Source organism: Canis lupus, chromosome 6 (genome assembly GCF_011100685.1).
Source record: "Canis lupus familiaris isolate Mischka breed German Shepherd chromosome 6, alternate assembly UU_Cfam_GSD_1.0, whole genome shotgun sequence".
Taxonomy (NCBI): domain Eukaryota; kingdom Metazoa; phylum Chordata; class Mammalia; order Carnivora; family Canidae; genus Canis; species Canis lupus.
Genome location: NC_049227.1, coordinates 57104461 through 57128103, shown reverse-complemented (window position 1 = coordinate 57128103; position 23643 = coordinate 57104461). Strand labels below are relative to the sequence as shown.

Here is a 23643-nt window from a genome sequence, read left to right as displayed (position 1 = left end):
CCTTCCTGTCATCTTGATATTCTTCAGATACACTTATTGGTACTTCCTTCAGCTAATCTAAAACAGTTTTTCCCAAAATCTTATTCTATGTTCAGAACGCCCACCTTTTCCCAGAATGTGAAGCTCTGTCACTTTATGCTTGGGGTTCTTGAAATTCTACTTTATATGCCCTTCCCTACCTCACTAAAAAAGAAAGATGAAAATGGCATTGGTTTCCCTAATTTAGACAAATCAATTTAATTTACATTCAGTGTATATAATGTGAGCTTAGTATCCAACAGGCTACCCACACCTGTACAAACAACACACACACTTATGAAACCAAACCTGTGAGTTTAAATTGAAATGTTAATGGAATGGCATAACAAGCACACAAATGAAACAAATTTACTTATTCTAATGAGGACAAGTATTGGGGAGCCTTCAAATGCTATTGAACAGAATTTGATCTGACACTGGTGTACAAAATGAATTAAAGAAGAAAAGATCATAATTAAAGAGCTGAAAGGCCCTTAGGGACAATTTAACACAACATCTTTATCAAATAAGCTCAGAAAGATTAACTGTATTTCTTAAGCGAGTGATAGGTTCTCAACAATACCAGGATTCCAGTTGTTTAAAAGTAACTAGTGAGTAACCTATAAATATATAATTGTATACAGTTATACTACATGTATAATGGTAGCCCTTATTTTTGTATGATTCTTGTTAGTATATAACCATATTAGTATCTTTTATATCTCCAGTATCAGGTTTACCTTAATTTATAAATTCTTACTGGCAAGCATTATGTCAGTTTATTTCATGAATCCACTAGAGGTCACTGTGTCTTCAGAGAATGTTTGATATTTTTAAGTGTTCCAAAGATCAGAATTCTAGAATTCAGTATTCTTTTAAAAAGCCTTTCCAGCTGTTGCATATGTAAGCTCTACAGAAATGTGATTTTTAAAGTCTGCTCACATACAGTATCAGGTATATAATGTTAAATAATACCATTCAGAACCTATCTTTTTTTTTTCCAAAGATTTTATTTATTTATTCATGAGAGACACAGAAAGAGAGAGGCAAAGACACGGACAGAGGGAGAAGCAGGCTCCATGCAGGAAGCCCAATGTGGGACTCGATCCCAATACCACAGGATCATGCCCTAAGCCAAAGGCTTAACAGCTGAGTAACAGCTGAGCCACCCAGGTGTCTCAGAACCTATCTTCTTTTAAAGGGGAAAAAATTGTTGCTTTTAAATGGCAGGATTTAGTATTTAAGGAAGAGATGTTTTCATTAGTTTAAAGTGTCATCATACTAAATCATATCACCATAATTAAGTCATAATTATTTTGTTTTATTATTTATTTTATTAATATTAATAACTATTGAATACTTAAAATTTAAAAAAATAAGAGCAAATTTTAAAATCCACTCAAAGAATTGAATATTTTATTGCACTGACCACCATAGTATACTTTACATTATAATCCAGTACATGCATATTACTGTCAGTCTGTTATCAACACTAAGCCTTAGTTTCCTCATTTGCAAAGTAGAAAGTTGCATTAATCTCTTAGTTCCCTTTAGTTCTAGTGTTTTACAGTCTGAGTCAGTCACTGTCACCATAGTAAAAGTTTAGATAGGAAATGTTTTATTTATAAAAGTGATGAAAATTAAAATTATCGGCATAAGACTAGGGAAAGTCTGTAAAGAAGGCTGATAAAGGGTAAGATCAAAGTTTTTCAATTCTGAAGAAAAACCAGGAATGTTTTATAGCATGTCCAGAACAACTTGAAGTTGACATCTTCAGGGAAACCATGATCTTGCACACTATTTGGAAATAGAATATTGAATTTGACTCAGTTTAGTTTGTCTTATATTGTTGTGAAAGCTAATATAATTTACCAGATACCAAAATACTAAAATCTGTAGTGTCTTTTAACATTTCTAAAATACTATTTTATACCATAGAAAGCTCTCTACCCTGATAATAAACACATATAGATAGATTTTAAAAAGATTTAGACAAATCCATGAATTCTAGCTCCATACTTCTGTTGAGGCTTTGGAATCGGAAGGGGCCTTTGGAGTTTTCTACTCCCTCATTTTTATTATTAAAGTATGAAAAATATCTGGAGTAGAATCTTTAATGTCACGAGAACGGCCGTGTTTCCCACAAAATGTCTCCTGATACTGTCTCAGAGACAAAACATTGACCTAGATGACTTAGATCATGACGCAGTATGATGCTTCTCATGTTGTGAGTTAGAAATTTTTCACCCACTTGGTGGCCAGAAACAGACCACATACACTTAAATTCCTCTGAGACAGTGTACTCATTTAGATAGTCATATAGTTATACTTATAAAATCTGTTTTGTTTGAATGTAGACTCTGACAAGTCTTGGAAGTTTCTTTATAACCTAAAAAATCAGGAGTTAAAACTAAGAAGGACAAATGTTGAGAATCAAATTATGGTTTGAAAAATAAAATTGGGGTGAATTGTTAATGCTGACAGAGCTAAAAGCGCCATCATGTGGCCCAGAATAGGGGATTTTCACACATGCTTCTTGGCAATAAACAGTATAATCTCAGAGGTGCGGAAGCCAAAAACCTCTGCAGAACAACTTCTATAACCTCTTCCTGAACAGCCACTTCTGTTGCTTAGTATACAGAATAAAAACTTTCTGAAAGAGGTTTTAACATGTCTCATTATATTTGGAAAATCTCCACCACAGGGGGGAATTGTAGCCTGCTGCTTCTGTTGATTTATGTATAATACACCTATTCTGACCAACACAAACACATATATCTATATGCATACATTCAAAGAAGGTTTTTTGGCACAAGTTATTTCTAATTTTAGGTTTCTTTTGCTAAAGTTACAATTGATCATCTAATTTATACTTCAGTGAAAATAATATGAAATGTTTATGAAGAACCAGTTTGAAGATATTCTGTAACATGATTATTTTTGTTTTTTAAGTTCAGCTCATGTCGATTAGATTGAGAACTATCTCTGGGGCAACAAACTTTGAAGGGGTTGGAAAATAGAGCAAAAAGAGATGGCACTTTTAACAAATAGCTATTGAATTTCATCTAAGGGTAGAAAAGAAAGCAATATAACTTGGTGCCTCATTCTTTCTAAAACAGCTCATATCAAAACAATGAATTTTTATATTGAACCTTTCATTTAATACCTCATTAAGTCAAATCTAATTGATTTTAGTGTCATGTATCATTCTCCATTTTATAGTCTTGGAATCAGGATACTGTTAAGGTTACTCATCAAATATCTCAAAACAGTGTTCCATGTGGTTCTCTTTACCTGAAATCAGAAAAATGAAACAAAGGAGAGGAAAATAGTAGCTCCGGAAGTACATTGAGTTCCTATGAGAGAGGTTAAGCAAAGGAGATACCCTTACAACTTTGAGTCTTTTTTCTAACTTTAATTAGAGGCAGCATGTTGTATAGAGAGCTTGGATTTTAAAAGACCCAAATTTGAATCCTAGATTTACTAGTTAATTAGTTAACCTCTCAAAGCTTCAGATTCTTCATCTTTAAAGATAAAGTCATAAATCTCTGAGGATTAAATGAAGTAATGTAAAAACCAGCTAGCAGAAAGTATGGGAAGATGAAAAAGTCCTGTGGATAGATGGTGGTGATAGTTATACAAAAGTGTGAATGTGCCACTGAATTGTAACTAAAAATGGCTTAAGTGGTAAATTTTATGTAATGTTATCATACCACAAAAAAACTCACCTATCATATGTAGGCACTTAGTATATTCTGATTTTCCCTTGCCTTTGGAAATTAAGTTTTCTTTTAATTCTTAGTATTTTTCCTCAAAAAATGTCATATAGCTGGATATTTTTCATAAAACTATTGTAAATTGTATTCATGATTTAAAATAGTGTTTACATTTTGACTACCCCTTCATTCAGCCATACTTAGACCTATTCTTATATGGGTTATTCTGCCTCCAAGATCTTGAAATAAGAGCTTCCCGTTTCTCACCACAACCTCTATCTCATCTATAGCTATCACTCTTGAGTGTGCTTTGTGACCTCATTTTGACCTCCTGTCTCTACCTTAGCTCTGTTCTAGGTTGGCCAGACTCTCATTAAATTAGCTTTCTTGTGCACAATGGTCAGCAGTTATAGTATTGTCCTTCCAAACAATCCCAGATTCTTTATCCCTTAACCTTCTACCACGCCCAGCTTCCTAAGCTTCAGTCATCCTTTTTTTCTTTGCTTGGGTTCCTGAACTTTATTGGGTAAAGCTCTCACACACTTTAGATAAGCTGTCTCATTTAGCTTTTTAGTGCTTTACATAAGCTGTGTCATTTAATTCAGTCCTTACAAGATCCCTGGGAAATATTGTTACCCATTTCATGGATGATGGAACTGAGGCTCACAGAGTTTAGTGACTCACCCGGAACACTTGGCTCATATATAGAGATTTGAGATTTAAACTGAAATCTGTCTGGTACCAAAGCCTGCTCTCTGTGCATTTCTCTGGCCTGGTTACAGTTTATTCTGTGTAGTCTGAATTGTGTGCTCCCATTTTTTTTCTTTGTTTCTTATTGACTATCTGATACGTTCAAATCTTTTCTTCTGTCTTTTTAAGATTTTTAATTTATTTATTCACGGGAGACACAGACAGAGATGCAGAGACATAGGCAGAGAAGGGAGCAGGCTCCCCGCAGGGAGTCCAATGTGGGACTCATCCCAGGACCATGGGATCACGACCTGAGCCAAAGGCAGACGCTCAACTGCTGAGCCACCCAGGTGTCCCAAATCATAGTAGATAATTTAACCTACTGCCTAACTGAAAGGATTGAGCACATTCAGCTGAATCTCCACTATTTTCTTCTTATCTTCTCTCATCTCTCTGCCTCATTGCTTTTACAGTACTTTTCTGTGTTCCTGGTTCTTTTCTCCCTGAAGATTGCTTCATGATTTATTCCTGTTTCTTCCTTTTTCAAGCTCTCCTTTCATACTGATTTTTTTTCTTCCACCTTAAAAAGGTTTTGGTGGGGAGGACAGAATCCTGAAAAATATCCATTAGATTTAGCATTTTTCTGGTAACTGGTGATCTTAGCAAGAGCCATCTCAATAGAGTAATGCATAAAGATTCCAGGAGGTAGAGGGTTGATGACTGAATAGGAGATGTGGAATTGAAAAGTAGTGCAGACTTTAAAGAAAGCTTACAATGAAAAATGAGGGGGACTGTATGGTTGAAGGACAGGGTTGGTTGATTTTTTTCTAAAGATAGACTTAAATATGATAACATCCTAAAAGGAAAGAGAAAAAAGGGAGAGGTTTATGGAGTAAAACCTCAGATCCATAGCGTTAGCTTTTATAATACAAACTGTTGATCTTTATAGGCCCAACTGAATCCGAGGCTTTTCTTCATTCACTCAACAAGAAGTTTTTATTTCCTCCCTAATTTCTTGTAGCAGCTCATGTATCTCATCATACTTACCACATACTCTCTTGAATGATGCGAAATGTAGTTGAGCCCTTTGTCTTAGTTTGATTCCTTGCTTTACTAGTCACTGTGTGACTTTCCACAGATTACTGATCCTTTAAGTACTCGTCTTTTTATCTGTAACGTGATGATAATAGTAGTAGATTCTTATGAGGATTAATATTTGTAAAGCTCTAAAAACAGGCATTTTCTTCCTACTAAATTGTAACGTCCTTAAGAATAAGAACTTAGTCTTTTTTTTTTTAAGATTTTATTTATTCATTCATTCATGAAAGAGAGAGAGAGAGGGAGAGACACGGGCAGAGGGAGAAGCAGGCTCCATGCAGGGAGCCCAATTTGGGACTCGATCCCAGGACCCCAGGACCATGCCCTGGGCCAAAGGCAGGTGCCAAACCACTGAGCCACCAGGGATTCCCAAGAACTTAGTCTTTATATTACTTAGTATACCCAGCATAATTCATATATATAAAAGTACAGAATTTTATTTTTGAAGGAATTTGGAGGAATGATAGAATATACTCTTGCTTTTGCAGGTTAGCTATTGAGTATAAGAATCCAATTGAGGTTCATTGTCTACACATATTTTCTTCCCTATAGTGATACTCAGATCTCAGCGTAGGACCAAATGCCAGACAGCTGCAAGGTACTGAATCTTGATAATTTTAGCCAAGAAGACTTGGGTGGGGATGTGGGATAGGAAAAATGACAGAACTACAAGTCAAAGTGGGAGGATGTAGTCAACAGGCAATAAAACTCTCTGTTGTGAAAGTTAGCATATTATTTAGGCCAAAAAAGCTCTTAATGGGAGTTATAAATATCCCCTGGAGCAGTCAAGGCTGGCTAGTCACCATCCAAGTAGTGTCCTTGGCCTTGAGGAACACCAAACCGAGATAGCTTCCATGACTAGAGTTTTAGTGAGTGGGAAGAAGTAGGGTAAACAGGGTAATTTGGGTGATTGGGAAAGGATATGCCTCAACTGGCTGAGGGACTAAGGAAGAAACAAAAATAGATTACATTTTTACTCTCAGGAAGCTCACTGCCCGTTGCCTTATTTTGCCTTTCCTTCTAAATTTTTTATTATTGGTCTTGGGGAATTCCTGAACTACAAGGGGAATCTCTCAAACAGGGATGACAAATACTGGTTTCATCCCATATGCCTCCTGATGTGTGTACTGAGAAGGAATTTAATGGGAAAGAATGCCTTGATCAGTTAGTAGTGCCTCCCTTACTTGAGAGGATTGATAGAACCCATTCCCTGCAGTGCCTCTTATGCTTAAGACTGAACGAAAGACGAATAGATTATCTAGATAATATTATATAATTGATGTTGTGATGTTTAATTATATAGAAAAATACTTGCAACTTTGACATTTTTTGATTGACAGCCTTTCAGTTTCATAATTTAAATGACCTCTGGTTCCATCTGTCCATTTAGCTTGACTTTTTTTAATTGAAAGTTTTTTGCAGTGCCTTCATTGCAACCCTATTTTGTCCTTTAAATGGGTTTAATATGCAGTGCCGGGGATCCCTGGGTGGCTCAGTGGTTTAGTGCCTGCCTTTGGCCCAGGGCGCGATCCTGGAGTCCCGGGATCAAGTCCTGCGTCGGGCTCTCGGCATGGATCCTGCTTCTCCCTCCTCCTGTGTCTCTGCCTCTCTCTCTCTCTCTCTCTCTCTCTCTTCTCTCTATGTCTATCATAAATAAATAAGTAAATCTTTAAAAAAAATACTCAGTGCCTTAGCTTCTCTTTCATGTACACCTAGTTTCTTATGTTTACTTCTTTTTTCTCTTAATAGACTTTATTTTTTAGAGCAATTATAGCTTCATAGCAAAATGGAAAGGAAGGTACAGAGATTTCCCACATACCCCTTAACCCCATCCATGTATAGTTTCTCCCATTATTAGCACCCTCCACCACATTGTACATTTGTTTCCACTGATGGCCCTATATTAACACATCATTATCACCCAAAGCCCATAGTTTACATTAGGGTTCGCTCTAAGCTTTATATATATCCTGTGGCTTTGGACAAATATATAATGATTTGTATCCACCATTACAGTATCATACAGAGTAGTTTTAGTACTAAAAATCCTATGTGCTCCACTTATTCATCTCCCACCCTCTATAACCCCTGATCTTTTTACTATCTCCATAGTTTATCTTTCCCAGAATGTCTTATAGTTGGAATTATACAGTATTTGGCCTTTTCAGGGTGGCATATTTCACTTAGTAATATGCATTTAAGTTTCTTCCATGTCTTTTCCCAGCTTGATGGTGGCTCATTTCTTATTCTTTTTTTTTTTTTTTAAGATTTTATTTATTCATAAGAGACCTAGAGAGAGAGAGAGAGAGAGAGGCAGAGACCCAGGCAGAGGGAGAAGCAGGCTCCACGCAGGGAGCCTGATGTGGGACTGATCCTGGGTCTCCAGGATCACGCCCTGAGCTGAAGGCAGGTGCTAAACCACTGAGCCATCCAGGGGTCCCCTCTTATTGGCTCTTAATAGTATTCTAGTCTCTGAATTTACTGAATTTATTTAACCATTCACCTACTGAAGGACATCTTGGCTGCTTCTAAGTTTTAGCAGATAGTAATAGAGCTGCAATAAACATGCATGAGCAGGATTTTGTGTAGATGTAAGTTTTCGGCTCCTTTGGGTGAATACTGAGGAGTAAGAGTTCTGGATTGTATACTAAGAGTATATTTAGCTTTTAAAGAAATCACCAAACTGTATTTCAAAGTGATTGTACCATTTTGCCTTCCCATCAGCAATGAATTAGAGTTCTCTTACTCTAAATGCTCACCACCATGTGGTGTTGTCAGTGTTCTGGATTTTAGCTATTCTAATAAGTATATAATGGTATCTGATTGTTGTTTTAATTTGCATTTTGCCAATGGCAGATGATTTAGAGCATCTTTTTATATGCTTATTTGCCATCCTTATATCTTCTTTGATGAGGTGTCTGTTATGGTTTTTGATTCATTTTTATTGAGTGGCTTTCTTATTGAATTTTAACATTTATTTAATATTTTGGATAATAGTCTTTTGTAAATATCTTCTCCTAATTTGTGGTTTTTCTTTTTCTCTTGACAATATTGTTCACAAAGCAGAAATTATTAAGTTAATGAAAACCTGGCTTATCAATTTTTTCTTTCATGGATTGTTTTTGGTGTCCTATGCAAAAGGTCATTTAAGTTTTCTCCTATGTTATCTTGTAGAAGTTTTATAGTTCTGTGTTTTATATTTGGTCTATGATCCATTTTGAGTTAGTTTTTGTGAAGGGTGTCAGTCTTTGTCTTGATTCACTTTTTTGTATGAGAATACCCAGATGTTCAATACCATTTGTTGAAAAGATGGTTTTCTCGTTGTATTGCTTTTGTTTCTTTGTCAAAGATCAATTGAGTATATTCATGTGGGCCTATTTCTGGGTTCTCTGTTATGTTCCAATGACCTATTTGTCTCTGGCCACTGCCACACTATCTCATTACTGTAGCTTTATAGTAAGTCTTGAAATTAGGTAATGTCAGTCCTCCAACTTTGTTCCTTCAATATCATGTTAGCTATTTGGAGTCCTTTGCCTCCCCAGAAACTTTATTTTTTTTTAAAGATATTTATTTATTTATTTATTTATTTATTTATCTATTTATTTGAGAGAGAGAAAGAGAGCATGAGCAGGGAGAACAGGCAAAGAGAAAGGGAAAGCAGACTCCTTGCTGAGTAGGGAGCCTGATGTGGGACTTGATCCCAGGACCCTGGGATCATGACCTTAGCAGAAGGTAGACACTTAACTGACTGAGCCACCCAGGTGCCCTCCCCCAAAACTCTAGACTCAGTGTATTGATATCTCCAAAATAACTTGCCAGGATTTTGATTGGGATTGCATTGAATCTGTAGATCAAATTGAGAACTGACATCTTGACAATATGGAGTCTTCCTGTTGATGAACGTGGAATATTACTCTTTTTTTTTTTTTTTTTTTTTGGTTCTTCTTTGTATATTTTTACTTTTGTTTAATATGTTTTTCTAATCTTTAGAAGGTACTTTTTCTGAGTCACTTCAGAAGTATTTTATAGAGTTTTCCTGTCCTCTTGGATTCACTTGCTATTATATTTGTTCCTTTTTATATTGGCTTTCTAAGAGCTTTTTCCTCCCCCTTTTAAATATCTATGATGCCCAGCCAAATGTGACTTCTGCTATTGTACAACAGAAGTGTTCCTAGAATTAAATTAAATCATCTTATCTACGTAGTCCGTATCCATACTACAATACAACTGATTTCTCAGAAATTAGAGCAAAAAATTTTATTGACTATAAAAGTGAAATAGAAGAGCATTATAATAGATAACCTCTGCCCTCAAGGAGCTTGTAGTTCATTAAGAGACCACACTTAAATATATGAAAAGTAAGACATTTAGATAATAATTCTAGTATTTAGTCATAGAGGAGTACCTCATTAATATATATTAATTGAGTGGATAATACTGACTCTGGAATTTACTGATACTGAACGAAGTGATTTACTTAGGTTAGTCAGGAAAACCTTATTGGGCTCATGGAAATTGTACTTACTCCTGAAGTATGAATACATTTTGGATAAGAGAGATTAATCCAGATTTCTTACAGATGAGGTTCATAATACTTTGTCCTTCGATTTTTTCCTTAAAAAAAAACTTTAAGTAAACTATTTCCTTTTATATTTTCTATCCAATATAGTTATAACAAACACTTGAAAATGTTTCACATAAAAAAAAGTTTCACATAGCATTTACCTTCAGTTTTCTATTGCTGTGTTTTGTCACAGGCATCCTGATTTTCAGTTACTACAGGAAGGACAAAGGTATGGTTGAATCAGTATTACTTACCTTCTATATATTCATGTTAATAGAAACATTAAGAGTAAACCAGGTGATATGAGCTCTTGGACTTCCTGTGTTGATGCATTATGTAAGTGCCCATTTTAGCCCACACAAAGAAATATTTGCCTTGTACAGCTTTTTCTTTTGTGATAGTAAGATGATGTGTTTGATCTGTATGATTTATTGTACAGCTGTTCCTACCAAGGATTGGTAATTGAACCTGTTGAAATATGACACAAACACAGCTTCCATCTGAGACACTGTGCTTCTTTGTCAACTATATTGTGCCAATTATATTTGTCGAAAGGTTTTTATAGGTTTTAGAGGATTTCAAAACTTAATATATCATTTATTATTTGAAAGAGTGTCTAAAGCATTAATAGAAACTTCAAGTTGTGATATTTTCTTTTTTGTGTGTGTGTGATATTTTCTAAACTGTCCTTGTGTTGTTGTTTGCCCAACCATAACCATCTCTCAAAGCACATTCTTTTATTTTTTTATCAGGACAAATTTTCCTGGTTCTTAGTTACTACCTAGCACATGGAATTAAGCACATGTGAAAGATATTTATTGATATGTCTTTTTAATTTATAGCTTTAAAGTAATATAGAAAAATATAATTACCTTAAAATTCCAAGATAAAGTATGAAACATGAAGGTCAAATTGTTCTAATTTGTTGAAATTATACTGCTTCAAATATAGGAGACAGTCCCATGGCTATATAGGCTAGATCCTAACTAAAAAAATGAAATCTAATACTGAACAAACTTGTTATCTTTTCTTTATTCCCATCCACAACCTTACTTTCAACTGTTTTTCTTTTTCTTTTTTTATACTTCTACCTAGCATGCATTATTTTATTTCATTTTATTATTTAGTCATTTAAAAAATAAATAGCCCTTTTAGGGAACAATTTTAGGTTTACAGAAAAATTCCCTGAAAAGTAGAAAGTTTCAGTATACCCTCTCACCATCCTCTGCCCCAATTTGACCCAGAATCGTTGTCCTAATCTTTTAAAGTTTTGATATGTGCATTTGCTTGAAAGTAGCTGCTCACCTATCATTGAATATCTCAAGTTTGTATAGACAGAGCTACTTTTTTTCCTTGACTCTTTCACAATTCTTAATCTATTTTAAGCCTAATTGAAAATTGAAGGAACATAGTCAAAGGGATACTGTTTTTTTATTGTTAGCATTCTGTTCTAACTCTGGGTTTTCAAATATATCTTTCATAAATAAATGTTAAATTGTCAACTCTATTTTCTGCTGGGACTTTTGGGTTTTTTATTCTAATCTATGGAATAGTCTGTATTGGAAAATTCTTTTTCCAATTTTTATCATGTTATCTTCTGAAACCTAAGCAGAGTTTCTATAATATGTTTTTTTTTTTTTGACAAAGCAAGAGTGAAGTGTTCAAAAGAAAACCTTTTTTTTGTTTAAACAAAAAAGAATACATAAAATAGTCACAAATACAACAGGCAGAAATCAAATTACTAGAATGAAATTACCAAGCCTTTTTTTCCTTTTTGCTATACTCTTAACACTTTTCTTTTATTATTAAAAATTTTATTTATTTATTCGTGAGAGCCACAGAAAGAGAGAGAGACAGAGACAGGCAGAGGGAGAAGCAGGCTCCATGCAGGGAGCCCGATGTGGGACTCGATCCCAGAACTCCAGGATCACGCTCTGGGCCAAAGGCAGATGCTCAACCACTGAGCCACCCACGCGTCCCACACTTTTTAAGTAATGGGGAAAAAGACGAAGATGGTACAATTAGATCAAATAAGATGTAGAGAAATCATAGATTTATAGCAGTCTTTGGAAATGTGTGGATATGTGTGTGTGTGTGTGTGTGTGTGTGTGTATACATGCCTGTAAGGCTTTGCCTAGGGAGTACAAATTTTTACCTTGAGAGTTACAATATATAAATGCCATGGGACATTTGCTTTTCCATTATAGTTATTTTGTTTCTTTTTTTCTACAGTGGCCATTCTGGAAAGGAAGTACAGCTATGCACTAAGGCCATTAAAACATCAGATATTGACAATCCTGGCCATTTTGAGAAGCATTATGAATCTGGTTCTTCCAGCTCTCATAGTGATAATAGCAGTGATAATGAACAAGACTTTGTTTCCTCCATTCTACCAGGAAACAGACCAACTGCAACGGGTATAAGTCCACAGCTGCACAAAAAAAGCATAATGAAAAAGAAAGCTGGTCAGAAAGCTAACTCCAAACATGAAGACAAAGAAGAGACGGTAATAGATGTCACTGAGCAGCTAGGCAAGTGCAGATTAGATAGTCATGGGAAGGCTGCTGCTTGTGAACTTCCTTTACAGAAAGTAAGTCCTCAGATTTCTTCAAATAGTCCTTTGCAAGAAAAATTAGAAGCTACAGAAAATTCTGAAAATAAATACAGTAGTTCAAAAATAACTCTAGTAGGCATAAGTAAGAAAAGTGCTGAGCATTTTAAGAGAAAATTTGCCAAATCAAAGCAAGATTCTAGGCCAGCCTCTAGTTCAGTGCAGATGTGTCCTGAAGTTGCAAAGGCAAACTTACTTAAAGTCCTGAAGGAGACTTTGATTGAGTGGAAGACAGAAGAAACTTTGAGGTTTTTGTATGGCCAGAATTATGCTGCTTTGTGTCTGAAACTTTCTTCAGCCCCTCTGGTTAAAGAAGAAGAACTTGATGAAGATGACATACACTCTGACCTAGATAGGCATTTCCCTGCCTTTCAGGAATCTCAGAACAGCTTGGATGAGTCTTTACCTTTTAGGGCCTCAGATACAGCCATTAAACCACTGCCAAGTTATGAGAACTTGAAAAAAGAAACTGAAACATTAAATCTGAGGATAAGGGAGTTTTATAGAGGACGATATGTTTTGAGTGAAGAAACCATCAAATCACAAGACTCAGAAGAGGTATGTCTAAAGATAATAAGTTTTCTGTGCTGCTAGCATATGGGACACTCACCACAGCAAATCTTGAAAGGGGAATAATATTGAAGAGATAATTGTTAAATTTTCAGAAGATTGGTTTAGTTCAGTTTTTTGGTTTAAAATGCCATCCCCGGGCAGCCCTGGTGGCCCAGCAGTTTAATGCCGCCTTCAGCCCAGAATGTGATCCTGGAGATCTGGGATCGAGTCCCACGTCAGGTTCCCTGCATGGAGCCTGCTTCTCTCTCTACCTGTGTCTCTGCCTCTCTCTCTGTATATGTCTGTCATGAATAAATAAATAAATAAAATAAAATAAAATAAAATAAAATAAAATAAAATAAAATAGCAAGCCATCTCCAATATTGGAAAATAGTATTTTCCAAATAAGTTGAAATCTGCCCCCAGAAAATTCCACAAATATGTAGTATTTTTCTCTAATGTAGAAATAGCCTAGAATTGTGGGACAAAGTTTTCTTTAAAACCTAGTTCTTTATATAATATGCAGACTCTCTGAAAGGGTTGTTTTTTTTTCTTCCCTACCAACAAATATTCTTTGTATTCTTTCAAATTTCTGCAAGGGTATGTATCTTTGTATTTTCCAGTGAGACTATATGTAGTGGAGTAGACTTACTAGTTGAATGATAAAGTATTTATCTGGATATTTGGCAAGCATGCCCATTCAGAATAATACAAATGAAAATATAGTAAAGGAGACATATTGGGAAATAATGGACACGAAGGAGCACATCAGACCTAGATTGTAATATCTGTTCTCATTTACTAGCTGTATGAAAAGTTGGTCTCTTGAGTCTGAGTCTGTAAATGGGATTATAAAAATCACTTCAATTGTGTTATTAGATGGTATTCATAAGTTGTATAGTAAGCTTGGAGAAACCTTGCTCTCTAGTCACTCAGCTGCATAAAACTACATTAATATATCATTTGTTTTATCATTTTTGTGCTGTAAGCTTTAAACAGGAAAAATTATACTAGAAAGAAAATTGAGGGCAGCCCCGGTGGCGCAGTGGTTTAGCACCGCCTGCGGCCCGGGGTGTGATCCTGGAGACCCGGGATTGAGTCCTGCATTGGGCTTCCTGCATGGAGCCTGCTTCTCCCTCTGCCTGTGTCTCTGCCTCTCTCTTCACTCTCTCTGAATGAATAGATAAATAAATCTTGAAAGAAAGAAAGAGAAAGAAAGAAAGAAAAAGAAAGAAAGAAGGAAGGAAGGAAGGAGAAAGAAAATTGACTATTCCTCTTTTGCATAACATTTTTAAATGTTTTCATTGAAGTATAATGCAGATAGTAAGTGTACAACTCACTGAATTATCAAAAGGAACACAGCCTTGTAATCATTACCCAGACCAAGAAATCTGAGTACAACGAAAGCCCCACTATGTCATTCCTAATTATTACCTCTTTCCAAAATGAATAACCATTATAACAACATGGATTAGTTTTGCCAATTTTGAACTATAGTAAATTTACGTAATAGATATTCTTTGGCTTCCTGTTTATTTCACGTAACTTTATGTTCATGAGTCATTTGGGTTGTTCATGTGGCTGAAGTTCATTCTTTCATTGGTTGCATAGTATTTCATAGAAATTTGCCATAATTTATTCATATTAATGAGTATTTAGGCTTTTCCAGTTTAGGGCTGTAGTGTTATGAACTTCCTTGTCTATGTCTCTCTTCTAAGGTATGTGCATTTCTCTTGAGTGTGTATCTAGGACTGGAATTTTGGAGTCATGATGTGTGTGTATATGCAACTATACTGGTTGATGCCAGTTTTCCAAAGTGGTTTTGCCATTTTATGTACCACTACCACTCTATGAGGTTTCCAGGACTCCACATCCTTCACTGATACTTGACCTTGTTAATTTTCACCATTTCAGTGGTATTGCTTTTTGGTTATAATACATTTCTCAGATAATTAATGAGTTGAGCACTGTTTCATTTGCTTTTTGACCATTTAGCATGTCACTTTTGTCAAGTGTCTTTTCAGGTCCTTTTCCCATTTATCTGTTGGAATATCTAGGTAATTTTTTTCTTACTGATTTTGTAGGAATTTTTTATTCAGTATTCAAACCCATTTTTAGTTGTGTGTTTTGCAGATCTTATCTTCTATTTTGAGATTTGCCTTTTCACTTGCATTAATGATACCTTGGGTCCAGTTTATTAGTTATTCCCTTTAGTGACTTCTTTAGAAATCTTTGTTTAGCCCAGTTTATTTCATCTTCTAGATTGTTTTTCTTTTCATATTTAGATCTGCAGTTCCCCTGGAATTGATTTTATGATGAGGAGTATGGGTCAGATTTCATTGTTTTCCTTTGGGGAAATGTATATATTAAAGTTTGGAAGCACTATTGATTGGGGGGAAGGAGTGTTGCTCACTCCATTAGTTACTGAAAGAGGTGGGACAGGTAGATCAAAAATCTGTCACTATAATTATAGATTAATTATTTCTACTTTCAGTTTAGTGAATTTTACTTTTGATATTTTGAGACCATGTTATATGGTATTAAAAAAAGATTATGTCTTCCTAGTAAACTAAACGTCAATATTATGGAGTGACCTTTCTTTACATTTATGATTTTTTTTCTTAGAGTCTGCTTTGCTGGCATTAGCATTCTTTTATCAGTATTTTCAAGACTGTCTTTTTTTTTTTTTTTTACTTAAGTTGATAATTGTTTTTATGTGGAGAATGTAGTCTGTTTACATTCAGTGTCAATTTTTATGTATTTGGATTTAAATCTACCATCTCACTCATTGCTTTCTGCTTGTCCCATCTGTTCTGTGTTCCTCTTTCCTTTCCTTTCTTTGAATTAATATTATTTCATTGTTTACCCTCTATTAGCTTTTTTTATACTTCATTTTGCTGATCAGTAAGTATAATCTTTAAAGATTAAAAGCTGAATTAACTGAATCATTATAAAAGTCCAAAATAAGTTAATTTTTTTGCTTCCTGGACAGTTAGTACCTTAGAACTTTAATTCCACTTACCCTCTCTGTGCTTATGTGCTCTTGTCTATTTTTATTCTCTCTATATTTTAAATCGTGTAAGATGATTTATAACCAATATTCACTTGGAGTTATCCACTTAATTACCCTTCCATTGTGGTTCATTCCTTCCTGCATCTCTATTCTTTCATCTGGGATCATTTGCCCTAGGCCTAAGAATATCCTTTATTTTGATTAGTGGAGTTTACTATGAATTTTTCAGTGTTTATCAGAAAATTCTTTATTTTACTTTCACTTTTGAAAGATTTTTCTGGGTATTTTTTTTTAATTTTTTTTTATTGGAGTTCAATTTGCCAACACAAAGCATAACTGGGTATTTAATTCTAGGTTAGCAGTTTTTTTCAGGTCATTGAAAATATTTCTGTCTTTTGGCTTCCATTTATTTGTCCCATAGCTGAAAATACTGTTTTTCTTCCATTAGCCACTTTAAAGACCATTTTTGTCTTTGCTTACCATTAATTTTAGAATGCTTAGGTGTGATTATAATTGTATTTATTATTTTGACTGTTATAATACTTGAATCTTGACTTGGTTTCTTTCGTCAGTTTTGGAATATTCTCAATTATTATTGTTATAAATACTGCTCATTCTTCCTTTCCTCTGTCTGGTACTCCAATTGCAGACATGTTAGTCTTTTTCTATCTTCTATGTCTCATATTCCTTTGTGCTTTATATCATGTGTGTATGTGGGTGTTGGTTGTGACTGTGCTTTGTTCTGAGTATTTTCAAAATCAGTATTCTCTCTTCAGTCATTTATATTATTAAATATAGCCATTGAGTTCTCGCTTTTGAATACTGTATTTGTCAGTTTGAGAATTTTCATTTGATTATTTTGTATAGTTAACAGTTCTCTGCAGAAATTTTTGGTCTCTTTATTTTTCTTAGAATATATCAACATAGCTAATTTTTAAAAGATTTCATTTGAGAGAGAGAGACGGTTAGAGAGATCATGAGTAGGGGGGAAGGGTGGAGGGAGAAGCAGGGAGCCAAATGCAAGACTCGATCCCAGGACCCTGGGGTCATGACCTGAGCTAAAGGAGACACTTAACCAACTGAGCCACCCAGGCACCCTCAACATAGCTATTTTAACTAAAGTTGATAACATCATTATCTGGATTCCCCGGAGGCCTGTTTTCTGTGGGCTGATGTTTGAGATTTTGACCATATTGTCTTGTTTTCTTATTGTTTTATTATATGGCAAACATTGTATACTATAAATTACAGATAACTCAAGGCCCAAGCTGATGTTATCTTCCTCTACAACAGATTTATGTTTGCATTGGGCAGATGATTTGTAGCAGTCCCAAATCGCTTAATCAGATCAGGGATTAAGATGATTTGAAGCTGGATTTCAATCCCTATAAGAGCCAGTCTGTTTCCTATTTATTCCTAGTTCTATAGTGTGGTTCTTCTAAGTCAAGCTTGGAGGGGAGGGTTGCCAGTACTCCTTCCTTCTTGGTATTCCCCAATTGTTAATGCTTATTAGAAAAACAATGCTCAGGTTCTCAGTATCTGAATTGCTTCTTCTGGAATTAGTCACTGTCCTCTCTGGAATTACCTTCTTTAGAATCTTTGGCCTTAATTCTTTACTGCCTTGTTAGTTCTCTGATGTTTTCAAACAAATGTGGGTATTTTCCCAGTGTTTTTTCAGTTCTCAGCAGGAGGGATGGTTTGAATTATCTTGTCTACCATTTCTAGAAGTGGAATTCCCCGTTCTCTCTCTCTCTCTATATATATATATATATAAACATATATGTAGTATTTGCTAACTTTAATCTCAAAAATATTTGTATAGCATTTAGTAGTTTACAAAGTTCTTTTGTATACATTTTCTCGTTTAATAAAGTATTATTATCCCTTTATATAGACGAGAAACATTCTCAAAAGCAGGCATATGACTCAAGTTCACATCAACCTAATGACTGAACCAATGCTCAAATTTAAATCTTCTAATAATTCTCAAGCCTAGTTTTTTAGTCTACCATAGCCCAGGTGTGAGCTTTTGTGTTTTAATGTTTATTGTCCTTATCAAAGAAGAATGTAAATTTATGATTTTGCTTTGTTTTGTTTAAAACTTTGATTCAGCATGATCCCACCTTTCCACTGATAGATTCAAGTTCTCAGAACCAGATTAGAAAACGCATCGTACTGGAAAAGTTGAGTAAAGTGTAAGTATATAATTGTTCACTTTAAAATATTTAAAATTAACTTGGTATTTGTGGGTTCATAATTTATATTAATTTAAATTTTAATTTTTTAAAAAAGAGAGGCAGAGACATAAACAGAGGGAGAAACAGGCTCCCCATGCAGGACTCAATTCTGGGAGTCCAGGATCACGCCCTGAGCTGAAGACAGACACTCAACCACTGAGCCACCCAGGCGTCCCTTTATTAATTTTTATTCCTGAATCTTGAACAGTTTGAAAAATATGTTAAAAGTTTACATGGATGTCTTTACTGAGAAATTGAGATTTTTAAGATATCCTGCCAAGGAAATACTGAAATTAAGTTTTGTATAGAAGACACAGAATCACATAATAAAGAGGAAGGTTGAGATTATGGGAGTGGAAAACCAAACTATGTCACTTCCACTTAATAATCCAGTGAAGTCAGGGAAAAAATATCAAAGCTAGACTATTTAAATACTGATTTGTGGTATATGTGTCATATCGGTTTCACATGTGAATGAAACTTTATGAAGTTGTAATGGTCTGTTAACTCACTCTGCATACATATTTATAGAACCATTTCACACTCAGCAACTTAAGAGTTTTTGTTCAAGTCAACTTTGCACTTTAGTTTTAAACTTCCCGTGGTGGAAATTATTTTTCTTGTAATTAGCCCAGTCATAAATGACATTTAAAAATTGTAATCTTGGTTTGTCTTTCAAAAGAAGTTTGAAAATTTTTTTCTAGAGGTGTGAGGGCTGTCTTGAACTTTTCAATCTCTGTTTTATTTCTTTAGTAGAAAAAATGTAAAGGTGTTTCCAGTCATTGTTTAAGATCTGCATGTAGGTTAGGGACACCTGGCTGGCCCAGTGGGTGGAACATGGGACTCATGTTCTCACTAAGGTTGTGAGCTCAAGCCCCATGCTGAGTGTAGAGATTACTTTAAAATCTTAGAAAAAGAGGGGGGGGGGGGGGGGGGTTGTGCATATGGAGAAGTCTTAATTTTGTCATAGTTTAATGATAAACCATATCTTCTGAAAGCCTTAATATTTTGAGCAGCCTAAATGTTTTACATTTTAAATAACTGTTTAATATTTATTGAGTGCCTATTATGTTAGGCTCCTCATAGATAATCTATTATTTTGCCTTTTATATAGTCCTCAGACTTTGTTTCCATTTGATATTATTAGGTTAGAAAACAGTATAAGTTACCATATGTCTGATTCATAGGACAAGAAGATATCAATCCTAATTGTGGTTAAATAGGTTCTGAAAGTTAGGATGGATTATTGATACTTGTATATAATCAATAGATAGGGATTTATTGGAACATAGTTTTCTAGACTTTTTAGCTAATGAAAGACCCAGTTTTAAATTTAAGACCACACAGTTATGCCATTAAAGGAATTCTGTTCCTTCTGGGTTTTGTTTGCAACAGAAGATGCCAGAAGTTGCATGCCAGAAGACTGAATTTATTGATAATAGCTCAAGAACTAAATTTGAGAAGAGGTGGGATAACTTATGGAAACACAAAGAACACTAAATATAAAATAATTATTGACATAAAGGGTTTGGGGTTTTTTTGTTATTTATGAAAACAATTTTTCTCATTATAAAAGTAAGACATTTTTTGGTTTCTGATTGGAACAAACCAGTTGTAAACAGACATTTTTTTTTTTTAGATAATTAAAATGAAATATGTGCTGGGTATTAGATGATATTAAGGAATTGTTAATTTGGTTGGCTATGATCATTTTATTGTGATTACGTAAGAAAATGCCCTTGCATTTAAAAATAGATAAATGTTTAGGAGCCAAATGATGTAATGTCAGGGATTTACTTTAAAATAGTACTGGCAAAAAAAGTAAAGAAGAAAGGAAAAGTAATAAGTGTAACAAAATATTGGGAAGTTGAATGTGGAAATATATGTTTGGGGATATTGCTATTTTCTCTGTTTGAAATATATCTGAAGCTTTATAATAAGTTTTAAAAAGTAATACATGATTATTGCAGATTTAGGCAGTACAAAATGGTTTAAAGAAGGAAGTGAAGATCACTGGTAATCCCACTGAACAGTAACGACTATTAATATTTTGATGTTTATCCCTGATACATGTATATGTGGTATGTGTGTATATTCATTCCCTTTGGTCCTCTCTGTTATAATATAAACCTGGAAGGAATGAAACAAGTTTGAAATATAGTTTTTATCATATACAGTGTCATTATACATAAGTTTTTATAAAAATGAGACCATGCTACATATGCATTTTTCACTTAAAACTTATACCATGAATATCTTTCCACATTAAAAATGTGTACATTCACATTATCATTTGAAAGGTTGTATTATATTCCACTGCACATATATATAATTTATTTAATGAATGACCTATTGGTGGACATTTGTTTGCATTTTTCACTACTAAAAATATTTTTGCAATAATCATCTTTTTTATGTTTATCTGATTGTTTCTTTAGGATAAATTTTTTTCATAGTAAAACTGTTGGGTCAAGGAATATCCACATTTAAAATCTTAACATATATTGTCAAATTACTCTCTAGAAATATATCAGTCTTCCACCATAAGGATTTCATAAGGAAAAATAGGTCACACTCCTAAATTGGACCATTTGGGGAGGTCTAATTCCTCTTGCTTTGTGTTCTTTGCATTTAGTCTAATATTTTAAAGTAAAGGTAAGAAAAACTAGATATAAGAGTATAGATAGCAGCCAAAATAATATTTTTCAGTGCCTGACACTGTAGCATAGACTACAAAGTGGAATGTGGGGTAATTATGAAATGTATTCTAGTGAGTTCTCATCAGTCAGAACCTAACAACTACCTCTACCTAAGTGCCATTAGTACCTATGGAAAATCCAGACTTAGGCAAAACTCAAAGAGTATGTCTTGTCTAATTAAATTATATTTTAAAAGAAATGTAACTTTTATTTTCAGAGTGCCTGGACTTTTGGGGCCTCTTCAAATCACATTAGGAGATATTTATACACAACTTAAAAATCTCGTCCGAACTTTCAGGTTGGTGTTAATACTATAATTTTCTTCTTGGTTATTTTGACTTCCTGTGATTGCCTTGCAGAATCCATAGGTAGACTGTGTTACCTAATGATCTATCATAGCCAGTAACTCAGAAAATGAGTGGGTAAGCCCTGGCCTGTTGCCATAGCCAACTGCTCCGTCCTAGGAAGTCCTGAGGGGGCTGGACTAATCAAAAGCATAGCTCCTGGCTGGGTTTGCCCACACTGTTGTTGAACATACTTGAATAAGCTTGTTCCAAAAGAAGCCAATAACTCGAGAGAAAAGGGTTTGGAAAAGAGAAAGGGAAAGATTTATTTTGGGTGCCAGCAGCCAGGGGATATGGCAGGCTTTAGCCTTAACAACTAGTCTCTCCACCAGCAATATGGACCCCTAGAGTTTTATAAGGACAGGTTGGGCTTTGGGGGAGGGGGAGGGGGTTGGCTGGGTGGTCCATGCAAGAAAGCAGGCAGGTAGCACATAATCATGGTGGGTCAGGGTCATTATGTGGCCAGCCCACATTTGTGGGCAGGGAAGGACATCTGTGAGGTGTAGTCTTCTAGGCATTCCTTTGCTATCAGGGCTTTTCTGGTCAGGCAGTTTGAATGTTCTGGTTGGATCATTGTAAAACACCTTCATCAGTGCCTCAAGAAAGTAAGAAATAAACACAATGGGGCAGCTTGGGTGGCTCAGCGGTTTAGCGCCACCTTCGGCCCAGGTTGTGATGCTGGAGACCTGGGATCCAGTCCCATGTCAGCTCCTTGCATGGAGCCTGCTTCTCCCTCTCCCTCTGCCTGTGTGTGTCTCTGCCTCTCTCTCTCTCATGAATAAATAAATAAAATCTGGGGATCCCTGGGTGGCTCAGCGGATCGTCGCCTGCCTGTGGCCCAGGGCGCAATTCTGGAGTCCCGGGATCGAGTCCCATATCCAGCTCCTGGCATGGAGCCCGCTTCTCCCTCTGCCTGTGTCTCTGCCTCTCTCTTTCTCTCTCTCTCTATGTCTATCATGAATAAATAAATAAAATCTTTTATAAATAAATAAATAAATAAATAAATAAATAAATAAATAAAATCTTTAAAAAAAGAAAATGGGTTTTATTTATTTTTTTTCACAATGGGTTTTAATTAAAATATGACTTATTTTTTTTAAGATTTTATTTATTTATTCATGAGAGACACAGAGAGAGGCAGAATTCAGAGGAACAGGGAGCCTGACGTGGGACTCGATCCGGGTCTCCAGGATCAGGCCCTGGGCTGAAGGCGGCGCTAAACCGCTGAGCCACCCAGGCTGCCCCAAAATATGAGTTATGTTAAGCAGTCTTATCTAGTTCTGGTTTTACCTGTTGGGGTCTGTAGTTGAGCAAGAAGTTTTTCCAACAGAGGAATGAAAAAAGTGACTTAACCTTCATTGTCTTAGGTCTAAGAATAGTGTTGTTTTCTCATCCAGTAAACATTATCTTTTACTAAATGCAACATTTTATTTGCTCAAGCCTTAATATAGTTATTTTTTGATAGTTCATTTATAGAATAGCCTAAAGTGATGTTTCAGACACAAAGGTGGTTAGCCAATAACATATTGAATCTTAGTAAATTAGTAGATATAGATCAGATGAGCAGCACTGTGCTGCTGGCAAAAGAAGCATTATGCCCAGGGATCCCTGGGTGGCGCAGCGGTTTGGCGCCTGCTTTTGGCCCAGGGCGCGATCCTGGAGATCCGGGATCGAATCCCACGTCGGGCTCCCGGTGCATGGAGCCTGCTTCTCCCTCTGCCTGTGTCTCTGCCTCTCTCTCTCTCTCTCTCTCTCTCTCTCTGTGAAACTATCATAAATAAATAAAAATTTTAAAAAAATTAAAAAAAAGAAGCATTATGCCCACCCTCAAAGAGGAAATCTGTTAGAAGTTAAGTTGAGCACAGTGAACAGTACAAAACAGTGGGTAATTTAATACTGAGTTTTTTTTAAAGTGTAGGTATAAAGAAAGGACGAAAAGCGAGTATCAGTTGTAGAACAGAGCAGTTGGGATTGTTCTAAAACTGTCAAGGTAAAAATATTCACGCCAGCTAAAACTGTGTTCTGTACCAAGAAGCATAAGGATAGGCCTCTAAATACTCTATAGGAAGAGGTGCACCAAATACACATTTTGGCCCAATCC

At 35.2% G+C, this 23643-nt stretch overlaps 2 protein-coding genes across 7 annotated transcripts in view; one reads left to right on the top strand and one right to left on the bottom strand.

Moving 5' to 3' along the window:
• Positions 1-832, bottom strand: part of GLMN (glomulin, FKBP associated protein) — a 48375-nt gene extending 47543 nt beyond the window's left edge. Inside the window, exon 1 of the mRNA XM_038541371.1 lies at positions 759-832. The gene's annotated coding sequence lies outside the window, so the exon portion shown is untranslated. The remainder of the gene's footprint in view (positions 1-758) is intronic.
• The window catches only part of RPAP2 (RNA polymerase II associated protein 2), an 80080-nt gene that overhangs the window by 12605 nt on the left and 43832 nt on the right, over positions 1-23643 (top strand). For 3 of the 6 annotated variants that reach the window (XM_038541363.1, XM_038541362.1, XM_038541366.1), the window contains exons 7-10: positions 10280-10315; positions 12319-13255; positions 18375-18457; positions 21416-21496. In XM_038541363.1, the coding sequence (XP_038397291.1) occupies positions 10280-10315; positions 12319-13255; positions 18375-18457; positions 21416-21496 (1137 nt within the window). Of the gene's footprint in view, positions 1-6074; positions 6121-10279; positions 10316-12318; positions 13256-18374; positions 18458-21415; positions 21497-23643 lie in introns of all 6 variants that reach the window. The other 3 variants (XM_038541368.1, XM_038541367.1, XM_038541365.1) reach the window with 2 other exon arrangements.